Source organism: Megalobrama amblycephala, linkage group LG12 (assembly GCF_018812025.1).
Source record: "Megalobrama amblycephala isolate DHTTF-2021 linkage group LG12, ASM1881202v1, whole genome shotgun sequence".
Taxonomy (NCBI): domain Eukaryota; kingdom Metazoa; phylum Chordata; class Actinopteri; order Cypriniformes; family Xenocyprididae; genus Megalobrama; species Megalobrama amblycephala.
The window spans coordinates 14,490,627-14,504,282 of record NC_063055.1 but is presented as its reverse complement, the minus strand read 5'-3'; the positions used below and the strand labels follow the sequence as shown (position 1 = coordinate 14,504,282).

At 36.0% G+C, this 13,656-nt stretch overlaps 1 protein-coding gene across 1 annotated transcript in view; it reads left to right on the top strand.

Moving 5' to 3' along the window:
• LOC125279389 (nephrocystin-4-like) overlaps positions 1 to 13,656 on the top strand; it is a 192,306-nt gene that overhangs the window by 108,382 nt on the left and 70,268 nt on the right. The window contains 2 exon segments of the mRNA XM_048209024.1: positions 2,064 to 2,234; positions 4,467 to 4,596. Of these exon segments, the coding sequence (XP_048064981.1) occupies positions 2,064 to 2,234; positions 4,467 to 4,596 (301 nt within the window).

The following is a 13,656-nucleotide window of genomic DNA, read 5'->3' as shown; positions in this document are numbered from 1 at the left end:
TTTTCTCTCTTTCTCATATTTTTTTTTTAATTTTCTCTATCTGCTTAGTTTGTGTACTTGTAAGATGTGTACATGTTGTGAGATAAAAGGATGAAATGTTCTCATCTGTGTGATTATGGCTGCTAATGTTTCATTCTGGAAAGTGTTTCAGGCAAAACAGTTTCCAAATAAGAAATCACTGTCAAACTGGTTGTCTGTTTTTTTGTTAAAAAATGAATACCAGTGATATTTGAATATTATATAAATATAATATAATAGAAATATAATGAATATTGAGTATATTATATAAATATATTTTAAATTATATTAATGTTATTATTATTTAATAATTATTATTAGTGTATAAAATATATGGTTACACATTATATTAGGTGGCCTAATATATTCCACACATGGCCTACTATGTACTTACATTAAAGGTATATTTCACCCAAAAATTAAAATGTGATGTTTATCTGCTTACCCCCAGCGCACCCAAGATGTAGGTGACTTTGTTTCTTCAGTAGAACATAAATGATGATTTTTAACTCCAACCGTTGCCGTCTGTCAGTCAAATAATGCTAGTGGATGGGAACTTCTACTATAAGAGTAAATAAAACTTGCACAGACAAGTCCAAATTAAACCCTGCGGATCGTGACGACACATTGATGTCCTGAGACACGAAACGATCGGTTTGTGCGATAAACCAAACAGTATTTATATCATTTTTTTTAACTCTAATACACCACTATGTCCAACCACGTTCAGCATTCGTTTAGTGATGTCTGATCATGCTCTGACAGCGGCAGTGATGTCTCGCGCATATACTTCAATGAGAGCTAGACATCACTGCCGCTGTCAGAGCGCGATCAGACCTTACTAACGAGTGCTGAACGCGGTTGGACATAGTGGTGTATTAGAGTTAAAAATTGATATAAATACTGTTCGGTTTCTCGCACAAACCGATCGTTTCGTGTCTTAGGACACGAAATTTGGACTTGTCTATGCAAGTTTTATTTACTCTTATAGTAGAAGTTCCCATCCATTAGCATTATTTGACTGACAGACGGCAATGGTTGGAGTTAAAAATCATCATTTGTGTTCTACTGAAGAAACAAAGTCACCTACATCTTGGATGCGCTGGGGGTAAGCAGATAAACATCAAATTTTCATTTTTGGGTGAACTATCCCTTTAAATTTAATCAGTTGATACAATGCACTTATTGTGTACATACATACAGTCAAACCAAAATTATTAAGACATTTTTGATATATTTTTACTAGTGGGTGCAGGACACTATAGTTCATTTATGTAAATGAGGATAGCAAAATAAAGCAAACTGTGACATATTATACCCAAAAATTCTTCATACAGTGGACTACCAGTAAAATTGATTAAAAAAAAAAAAAAAAAATTGGAACCAAAAATTATTCAGACACTTTGACCTGACCACATTTTGCTAAAGTGTTATCTGACATAATTAAGATTATTTTTTTCTGACACAGTTTATCTCTGAGATCTTGTCATATTTTATTACCATTTTTTAAACTATAGTAAATAAGCTCTATTAATGAATGAAATGTTCAAGGTGTACTATATATAAATAATGTCTTGTATTTAACCCCTGGTTTCACTGTCAAAGCTAGTCCTAGACTAAATTACATGTTTGAGCTGTTTTAACTAAAAGCAACTTGTACTGACACATCTTAAAATATGTCAGTGCCCTTGTTTTGTCTCAAGATGAACACCAGTGATGTTTTTTTTTTTCTAGTGTACATTTATAAAAGCTCCTTAAATATCCTTATTGAACTAAGGCCTAATCCTGGCTAGGCTAAAGCCCTGTCTGTGAAATCAGGCCTATATGTTTTAATTCTGTCTTCTCTACTTAATAATAGTGGGAAAAGGCCCCCCCCCCAAAAAAAGAATGCTTGAATCTTGGTTTATGTCAAGCAATCAAATCATGCTTTTAACGTATCTAAGTCAGTCATGTTCAAATGTTGATTTGAAACATCAGAGGGTGCTATTCAAGAACAAACTGATAGGAAAAAATTTCTCTGTTTCTTTCTTTCTCTATTTCGCTAGATGACATCCACAGCTGTGCATAGAGCAGCGTTTATGCAGTGTGTGCGTTGGTGTGCTTGGAGTCTGTTTTCGGATCCCGAGGGCCCCGGAGAGAATGTGTGCCTCGACTTGCAGGGCGGTGCTCTCCCCAACCCTTGGGGTGTCATGGTCTACTCTGCAGGCACACAGCAGGTAATGATTGAACACATACAAACACACACTGGAATAATAGTAATATTACAGAATGTGCCACTCCCATGCAGGCTGTTTTAGAGTCCTTATGCAATGCCTCTAATCAGAAGGTTGCAATTAAATTAATGGTGGCAGACTAATTATGTAATTATACATTAAGAGCATAGTGCTTAAGAAATCTGACTCTATTGTGGCATTAATGGTACTGATTAAGAAGGAAGACAAAATAAGTGTAGTTGGCTTATATCACTCATGAGGACCACATGTGTGGAAACGTATGAACTCGTATAAGTCATAGTTCTAGGAGCATGTAGATCAGAGGTTGGTAACTAGGGCTAAAAATTAACACTCGCCAAGTGCCAAATACAGGAAAAAATCAGTGTTGGCAAGTATATGAAACTGTCAGTGATTACAATGTTCAAAAGTTTGGGGTCAGTCGGTCAGTAGTAATATTGTCATTATCTAGCTCAATTTAATTCTGTTTTTGCTCTACAATTTTGCAAGATTTATTTTAAACCGTAATTTATTCTTGTGATGGAAGGATACATTTTCAGCAGCCATTACTCCAGTTTTCAGTGTCACATGATCTTTCAGAAATCATGGATTTGGTGCTCAAGTAAGATTTCTTATCATCATAATCAATGTTGAAAACAGTTGTGTTGTTATATTTGTAGAAAGCTTGATATTTTTTCAGGATGTTTTGATGAATAGAAAGTTAGATGAATAGACGGAAATCTTTTGTAACAGTATAAATGTATTTACTGTCACTTTTGATCAATGTAATGTGTCCTTGCTGAATAAAGGCGTTCATTTCTTAACAAAAAAACAAACTTCTGACCCCAAAATTTTGAATTTGTTTGTTTCACTGGCATCTACATTGCAAACTAGCTCTTGCAGTAATCCTTTAGCGTCACGCAGATTGTTTTGTTTTATTCAGTCGTGAGCTGAATGGGAAGCTAAACACTATAAAAGTGTGACGAAACGTGCCAAGCGGAAAGCGCTGCATGATTGAGCTGAGATGTTCAATTTGGTCTGCTTTTCTTGATGCATTTTGCTTTCAGAATAAAGCTATTTATAGAAGAGCAACATTGTGAAAAATAAGAAAAAATCCAATAGATTTAGCTATTATTAGTTATTGTGTTTTACGTTTCAAATAAAGCGTAAAGCCCGAACTGATTATTCATTTCAAAAGATGCTAAAAGAAGACCTCAGTGAATGCAGTCTATGAAAAGATGATAACGCACGTTGAATTAAACATCTGAACATGCACTGTAAGTATTGGTGGCACATCCTTTCGGTTCATTCTGAAACCACACAATCATAATCTTGCCTGGGATTTTAAAACTCTCAAATGTTATTGAACATTGCATAATAATTATAATACTTTGGCACTTTATATCAAAAAAGTTTTGTCACAACTACTTGTCCTTGGCAACTAGATCTTAATGAGCAGCTCATTTCAGCACTTGTTCTAATCAGTCCTGAACAACATTATTACATGATGTTCTTCATTAGCTGAAACTAACCCAGACATCCTGTTTGTACAGAAGTTCCTGAACACTTTCCCTTTTGAGGGCCAGTTTGACAGGAACAGCTCACCAGTGTGTCCATGTTGTCCTCTCTGACACTAGCCGCTAGAACCATCATTACTGTTTTATTAGCCTGTTAGCCGTCTCCTCTGTTGTACTACTGTCATATTAAAGTCGATTAACATGATTAGGGAATCGTGGGCTGCCGTTCCTGTGGCTCTTTCACCATGGCAACTTTCCCAGGCTGTAGTTACTCTAAATGCTTCATCAGTGATGATGAATAAGTTTAGATTGAATGTGTGAGGATTTCACACATACTACCTGCTTGCTTGGGTTTATGTGGAAGTATGAAGGCCTTAGCATAGAGGTTATTTAAAGGTCAAGTGTGTGACCATTAAAATACCCCCCCACCCCAAACTAACGCCATTGGATGAGCTCGTTTTGCTGTGTTGGGCTGGTCAGGAGCAATGTTTTGAAATTTTATGGGAAAATCTATCTTTAGATGGCTTATTTATAGTTATGAAGAAAGTATTTAATGTCGAAAAACACACTTTGTCTTTAATTAGGGATGAAAAAGGGATGAAAAGTTAAAAACTAGGCAAAACTAGGTTGAACAGTTGAGAGAAAAAAACAAAGTACTTAACATCCAGTAAACATTTATGAGTACAGTCCCTTGAAAGAAAGTTTTGCAATTTTCACACAGACAAATTCGGGGAAATGTGTCATCAAGTTCAAGTTTTCATCTAGTGTGGAAGGAGCTTCTTGCAGCACGGCATTAAAAGTGAGCCACCGGGAAACGTCGCCACCTAAGAAGTTACTTTCAGCATCCCAAGGTGAGTCAGGGTTTATTCTTGTTTTTCTGCTCAGATGTGAGACCTTTCATTTGCGCCTTGTGCAGATTTACAGGGCTGTGATACCCTAACATGAGAACTAATCAAAGAGACTACACAGAAATTCAACATTACTCTCAGTGGAAGGTTTGCATTCAGTGCTGCTAGATTTCCAGCCAATTGTCTTGGATAGTCTTTGAAATACAGGCTTTTTAAAGTTTTTCTTTTAGTCTTTTTTTACTAATTATTCCAATGTGCAGTGTAAATAAGCGTCTAAAGCTTCAGATTGCTCAGCTGTGTTGGTTGAGTTGTTGTCAAAAAATCCTTTGGAGTGTCATATCTGTCCATCTAATGGTGTACAAAAAAGGTTGTTTCCTTGATTTATTAAAAAGATTAAATGATCCTCCAAAAGTTCTTTAATTTAGATTCTTCATCGGGCATACAATGCCATTCAAAAGTTTGGAGTCAACAAGATTTGAATTATTATTCAGTAGGGGTGTAACGGTACACAAAACTCACGGTGTGGGACGTGCCTCGGTGTTGAAGTCGCGGTTCGGTACGGGTTCGGTACAGCAGGTGGGGAGAAACTAAACATAAAATTGCTTTTTTATTATTAAACAGTGGTTTACTATCAAATTGTGTTTTTGTCTTTAAATATATTCAATTGTAGGGAGCCCTTACTTGAACATTGTACTACTATAATATTAAAGGTTAACAACTGAACCCAAACTATTAGCCTAAATCCAATCGCTTTTTATTTTTTAGATATAATAATCAACACTCAAACAACAAATGCAGTTTTTGCATTAACTTCTAAATCTAATTACAAAATTAAGTTTTACTCCAATTTGTTGTTGAAATATAATCATTTATACACAGTGGCTGTCATTTTCATGACAGATTTATTTAAACATACATTAAATAATCAAGACATCACTAACAGGTTAAGTAAAATATAATGAATATATGGGCTAATACAGTGCATATATTAAACGAAAGAGTTCATTTCTCTGGCGAACTAACAAGCTGTGGACACTGAATGACTTTTCTGAGGTAAATGCTACATGACATATTGTTTGCAAGCTGTTTTATTGACGTCTTTCTGCTGGTGAAACACTGAATAAGCGATAACACGAGATATTATACGTTTCACTAAGTTGTGCTGTATCTTTTAACATACATTCAGATGTTCATTTAAGTTTTTTCTGTAACTTTCACTCGCGCTCCGCGCTGCCGGTTGAACTGAGGTGCCTGTACAGTGATCTGTCACGCCACATCAAAGTGCATCAAAGCGGCAGTTTCGGTTTGAATTTCGTGATTTCATGGACATAATTTGAAGAATGACACTTTGTTTCTATTGAAAGTTACAGAACGCAGATCTTATTGCGATTATTGGTGGTTAATAGTGGTTAGGATACAATGTTGAAATGTAATGCATTCGGTACACGTGCACTGAACCGAAAGCCCTGTACCGAAACGGTTCAGTACGAATACGTATACCGTTATTATTCAGCAAGGATGCATTAAAGAAATAGTTCACCCAAAAATGAAAATTAAATATGGACAAGTTTCTTACAAAAAACAATCCCTTCTCTTCAGAAGGCATTTATTAACCCACTGCAATTGTATGGATTACCTTTATGATGGATGGATGCGCTTTTTGGAGCTTCAAAAACTCAGGCACTATTCATTACAAAGCTGGGAAGAGACAGGATATTATTTAATATAACTCCAATTGTGTTAGTGTTACGGTGCTGGTGTATAAGAGACGAGGCAGTATACGGAAATCCACAAACAGGGTCTTTACTGAACAAAGGAGAGTACATACATCCAAACACATCGTATATAACATTAAGGACAGACAAGGAGTGAAGGGAGTGCTGATGAAGGAGTCCAGGTGCAGGTGATCCGTGATGATGAGGAGAAGACGAGGGAAGTGAGTGCAGGTGTGGAAACACGAGGATCATGGGAAATGGAGTCCTGGAGGCGAGGGGACTGTGACAGTTAGGCTAAACGAAGAAAGTCATATACACCTAGTATGGCTTAAAGGTGCCCTAGAACATTTTTTTAAAAGATGTAATATAAGTCTAAGGTGTCCCCTGAATGTGTCTGTGAAGTTTCAGCTCAAAATACCCCATAGATTTTTTTTTTTTTTTTTTTTCATTTTTTTAACTGCCTATTTTGGGGCATCATTAACTATGCACCGATATACACTGCGTTCCAAATTATTATGCAAGAGAAAAATCTGTAAGATTTCTGTACAATAAACATTCAGATTTTAATTTTTCTAAGAAAATGTTTGTTCGTTTATTTATCCATGTCTTTTTAGATAACTGGTATCAATCTCAGACAAAATAATTTGCCAGGTCTATGGAAACCCTACTTAGAGGTTGTTCCACATTATTAAGCAAGTCAAAGTTCTCATGCAATATGGGGAGGAAGAAAGATCTTTTTGAAGATGAAAATCATGAAATGGTGCAATGTTGTGCAAAAGGCCTGAAAACAACTAATATTGTGTGAAACTGAATGGAGATTATCGAATTATCATAAGATTTGTGAGTGATTTAGAGCACAGCAGAACTCGGTCAGATAAAGGCTTATTGAGGAAAGTTCCTGTCAAAAAAATTAATTTTATTAAAAGGGCAGCTATAAAAAAAGCCAGTGTTGAGCAGCAAACAGGTATTTGAAGCTGCTGGTGTCTCTGGAGTCTTGAGAACCTCACCATGCAGGCTGGCAGTTGTGCGTAAAGATGCATTTCAGCCACTCCAAACCAAACCTCACAGAGAGAAACATTTACAGTGGGTTTAGAAATACATGAAGACTCATTTTTAAATAGTTTTATTCACTGACTAATGCCGTACTACAATGGATGGTCTAAATGGATGGATTTCTGGATGGTTGGAGAATGGCCACCACGTTCCAACAAGATTGCGACGTCAGCAAGGAGCTGGTGGGTGTTGATTTGGGCTGGAATACTGGGAAGTGAGATGGAGGGTATTAAAATGACTTTTGCAAGATATGTGGAGTTCATAACTGGCCATTTTCAGCTATGGTATAAAAAGGAGGATAGTGCATAGTACAATGCACTATGCACTATCCCATGCTGCAAAAAAACACCACAGCAATAAAACTGTTTGAAAATGTATTTCTACACCCACTGTAAATGTTTCTCTTTGTGAGGTTTGGTTAGTGGTGTCTAAAATGCATCTTTACGCACAACTGCCAGCCTGCATGGTGAGGCTCTCAAGACTCCAGAGACACCAGCAGCTTCAAATACCTGTTTGCTGCTCAACACTGGCTTTTTTTATAGCTGCCCTTTTAATACAATAATTTTTTTTAATAGGAACTTTCATTAATAAGCCTTTATCTGACCGAGTTCTGCTATGCTCTAAATCACTCACGAATCTTATGATAATTCGATAATCTCCATTCAGTTTCACACAATATTAGTTGTTTTCAGGCCTTTTGCACAACATTGCACCATTTCAAGATTTTCATCTTCAGAAAGATCTTTCTTCCTCCCCATATTGCATGAGAACTTTGACTTGCTTAATAATGTGGAACAACCTCTAAGTAGGGTTTCCATAGATCTGGCAAATTATTTTGTCTGAGATTGATACCAGTTATCTAAAAAGACATGGAGAAATAAACAAACAAACATTTTCTTAGAAAAACTAAAATCTGAATGTGTATTGTACTGAAATCTTACTGATATGTCAATTGCATAATAATTTGGAACGCAGTGTATAGGTTGCGGCCCCTTTAATTCTCGTGCTCCCCCGCCCCGGAGCTCGCGCTTGCCTTGAACAGCATAAACACAGTTCACACAGCTAATATAACCCTCAAAATGGATCTTTACAAAGTGTTCGTCACGCAGAATGTCTAATCGCGTAAGTATTGTATTTATTTGGATGTTTACATTTGATTCTGAATGAGTTTGATAGTGCTCTGTGGCTAAAGCTAACATTACACACTATTGGAGAGATTTATAAAGAATGAAGTTGTGTTTATGAATTATACAGACTGCAAGTGTTTAATAATGAAAATAGCGATGGCTCTTGTCTCCGTGAATACAGTAAGAAATGATGGTAACTTTAACCACATTTAACAGTACATTAGCAACATGCTAACGAAACATTTAGAAAGACAATTTACAAATATCACTAAAAATATCATGATATCATGGATGATGTCAGTTATTATTGCTCCATCTGCCATTTTTCGCTATTCGCTGTTCTTGCTTGCTTACCTAGTCTGATGATTCAGCTGTGCACATTCAGACGTCCTGCCCTTGTGTAATGCCTTGAACATCAGCTGGCATATGCAAATATTGGGGGCGTACACCCCGACTGTTACATAACAGTCGGTGTTATGTTGAGATTCGCCTGTTCTTCGGAGGTCTTTTAAACAAATGAGATTTATATAAGACGGAGGAAACAATGGAGTTTGCAACTCAATGGAGTTTGAACTCTTGTTATTCAACTATGCCAAGCTAAATTCAATATTTAATTCTAGGGCACCTTAAAGGGTGAGTAAATAATGGGAAATATGGAATTTTCATTTTTGGGTGAATTATTCCTTTAAAGTGACAGCAAAGACATTTATAATTTTATAAAAAAAAATTCTATTTAAAATAAATGCTGTTGTTTTGAATTTTCTATTCATCAAAGAATCCTAAAAATAACTATATATCATGAGCAGCAAATCATAATATTAGAATGATTTCTGAAGGATCATATTACACTGAAGACACTGCTGGAAATTCAGCTTTGCCATCACAGGAATACATTACTTAATTTTGCAGTGTTGTAAATAGAGTAGACATATATTATATAATATATTATTTAAAAAGTATTATAATTAAATATTTTAAATATATTTAAACATATTTTAATAAAGCTTATTCAGTCTTTTTGTTCTTGGCTGTCAAGTATTGTATACTGTTTTCCCATAAACAGACTTGTTAATAATTTAAAAATTCTGTAATCAATTGTTGTGGCTTTGATCCTGAATAGTTTGAAAAAGAATTGTCATGCCCAAGTGAATCACCCCTAATATGTTGGGGGAAAATAATTACTAAATTAATTACTACTAATTACTTCTCCGTCACAATCTCTGCTTTCCAATTAAAAAGGAGTTTTTGCATATCATTCATTTCACAGTTTCAGATAGAAATCAGCTCATGGTGGGTGAGATGTTTGGAGGTTGGGGGTTTTGACCCACCAGCTCGACTTCCGTAGTGCTGTGCGGGTGAAATGTGCTCTGGTCAATTTGAATGTCTCAGGTTTTGCCAAGTCATATAGTTAAGGGCAGAATGAAAGAAGACAGCAACATATGCTCGCTGTCTTCTTCTTTCACTCTTGCTTCTTTTAACTCCTCTTCACTTGAGCTGTACCTTCTTGGGCAAAGAGGGCTGAAGATTCTGGCCTGAGGGCCAGGCACTTGGCCAAGTCTGTCATTTCTCTGTCTCTTTTTTTTTTTCTGAGGCATGGACTCCCTACATGCAGTCTTCAAATACCTTACCATCTTTCTATCTCTATTTCTTCTCTGAGATTTCTTCATTAACATTGACACAGTGTAGAACAAAACTAGAATTAAATTGAGCTAGACAATGACATTTTGTCTGTAGAGCTGCTTTATAGCTGATTCGAATTGGTTTCATAATTGATGAACTCTTCAACATCATCAATGCAATTGAATCAACATTGAATTGACTTGAGCTGAATAGCGACACTGTTGCCTTCTGTCGAGCAGCTTATAGCTGATCAATCAATCAACTTTGCACTATTATTGAACTTCGTTTGTGTTCTGAAGATGAACGAAAGCCTTACAGGTTTGGAACGACATGAGGGCGATTAATTAATGACAGAATTTTCATTTTGCTGTGAACTAACCCTTTAAATGCTTAAAAACAAATCTGTTCATATTTCATGAAGTCAGCATCTTCCTTATCAACTGCTTTAATTTCTTTACAGCAGAAATATGCGTTGTTTTGATGCGTTGACTGTCAAAGAGCAAGATTGCAAGAAAAGAGTGCAGAGCGCAGGCAGCGATGATCAGAATGTGTTCGTTTCTTTCTTTGATGTTGGTTGTTCTATCTACTACCAATGAACACTGATCAAACGCATAAAGATCGCCTGTGATCCTGCCCTTTAGCCAATGGTGCACAGTCTTTACAAATGCGAGATTTATAATGAATGCGTTGCCGTGAGAACACCCATGCGTATTTATGAGGGCTGTTTTTGTAGTGCACATGTCAGCAGTTCGATTAGTCCGTGTGAATCAACGCTGCCGTGGCAGCCTGTCCATCCGTATTATGCAGGAAGTCAATCAAGATTTGATTGGTTCTGTCTTGGGAGATCTCATTTCTGTTTTTAATAACTTAGAAGTAGCTGATGCTGCCGATCAAACTGTAAATATGTGTGTTAAATTTTTTTTAATGCAGTGTTTGATGTGATTTTTGATTTCTGATTGTAGTTAGCTGTCAGAAAGAGAGCAAGATATGAGATAATTGGTCATCACTTGTCTTTCTCTCCTCTGTTTTGTCATATCAGGATTAATGAGAAGAAATATATTACAGAGATTCTCAAAAAAATAATCCCAAAATTTGATTAAAAAGGTGAGAGTGAAAGTTACACATGCAGGAATAAGAGGGTGTGAAGAAAGGAGAGGAAGTGTAAATGAGAGAGAGGGTGTTAGAAAGTGAGTGAGTTGGAGAGAGAGAAAATGTGTTGGATGGGGTGATTAGTTCACACATGCAGCGGAAACAGATTGAGCATCAGACGGAGGCATGACTGAGAGACTTGTTGTCACTCAACAGTGTGGTCACCTTCACTCAGCAAGGAAACGCCACCACACACGCAGACACATCTCTGGATGTCCTCTTCGACAGTTCCAGGACAGAGACTGTACCAGAAGTGCAATCATGTATATAGATGATGTTAATTTAGTGTCGTTCAGAGAACGCATGCCATTCATTTCAGAATATTTAAGTAAATTCTGTAGCTTGTCAAGTCGCCTTTATTTATATATTACTTTATATAATAAATATTGATTCAAAGCAGCATTACAGTGAAAATAATTATCAAAAAATCTAGTATGGATATACTAGTTTAAGTATCCATACTAGTGTTTGTGCGATACAGATTTTATTTGAATAGATACACTACTCTTCAAAAGTTTTGGAAATAATACTTTTAATCAGTAACAGTAAAGACATGTATAAAGTTACAAAAAGGTTTTTATTTTAAATAAATATTGTTCATTTGAACTTTCTATTCACCAAAAAATCCTGAAAAAATGTATCACAGTTTCCACAAAAATATTAAGCAACACACGTTTTCAGCTGTGATAATTTGTTTCTTGATCTCGAAATCTGAGGGATTATGTCATCACAGGATTAAAAATCATATATTAAAATACACTGTCCGGCCAAAAAAAAAAAAAAAAAGTCGCTGTTTAGATATTAATAGGTAAATACTTAAAGGATTAGTCCACTTTTAAATACACTTTTCCTGATAAATTTACTCACCCCCATGTCATCCAAGATGTTCATGTCTTTCTCTCTTCAGGCGAAAAGAAATGAAGGTTTTTGAGGAGAACATTCCAGGATTATTCTCCTTACAGTGGATTTCAATGGCTACCAACAGGTTGAAGGTCAAAATTACAGTTTCAGTGCAGCTTCAAGGGCTTTAAACGATACCAGATGATTAATAAGGGTCTTATCTAGCGAATCGATTGGTCATTTTCGAAAAAAATACAACCGTTTATGCTTTATAAACAAAATATAGCCTTGAACGTACTTTCCGCTTCCGCATTCTTCATAACGCTTACGCTGAATGTCCTACGCCTTCCCTATTCTACATACGGAACGAACGCGCGCCAGTTTCGTTTTAAGACCCTTATTACTCATCTGGTATCGTTTAAAGCCCTTGAAGCTGCACTGAAACTGTAATTTTGACCTTCAATCTGTTGGTAGCCATTGAAATCCACTGTAAGGAGAAAAATCCTGGAATGTTTTCCTCAAAAACCTTCATTTCTTTTCGACTGACGAAAGAAAGACATGAACATCTTGGATGACATGGGGGTGAGTAAATTTATCAGGAAAAGTGTATTTAAAAGTGGACTAATCCTTTAAGAGTCTATGGATGGATCATTATTACAGTGATTATTATTTTTCTAGTTTTTCTGTTATATGTTTGGCAACAGTTCTTTTAACCCTAATTGATGGAGTGTGTAGCTTTTCATTTCTTAAACAACCATTTATTAAGATGTATCGTGGACAAATTCCAGGATGACAATGTCAAGATTCATTAGGCTTAAATTGTGAAAGAATTGTTGGGAGGGAGCATGAAGAATCATTTTCACACATGAATTGGCACTGACCTCAACTTCAATGTAAGTTTTTGGGATTTGCTGGAGGAGACTTTACAGAGTGCTCACCTGCATTTTCAATACAAGATCTTGACCAAAAATTTAAGCACCTCTCGATGAAAATAAATGTTGTGATGTCATTTCCATCAAGAGGTGCATCAATTTTTGGTCAAGATCTTGTAATGACAATGCAGGTGAGCACTCTGTAAAGTCTCCTCCAGCACATCCCAAAGACTTTCAATGAATTTAAGGTCTGGACTCAGAGGTGCCAATTCATGTGTGAAAATGATTCCTCATGCTCTCTGAACCATTCTTTCACAATTTTAACCCTGGTGAATCTTGACATTGTCATCCTGGAATATATGGCCATGATGTGTCTTCCTACATGGTTGTTTAAGAAATGAAAAGCTACACACTCCATCTTTAAGGGTTAAAAGAACCGTTGCCAAACATATACCATACTAGAAACATAATAATCACTGTAATAATGATCCATTCATAGATTCTTAAGTATTTGCCTATTAAAATCCAAACAGTGACTTTTTTGGCCGTGCAGTGTATATTAGAAAGTATTAATTAAAGGTACACTATGTAAATTTTGGCCCTCTAGCGGTTAAAAAACAAAACTGCATGCGTTTTTGTGGAAGAAAATTGTTTTGGTTGTGCTTCGGTTCTGCGTGACTGTGCGGA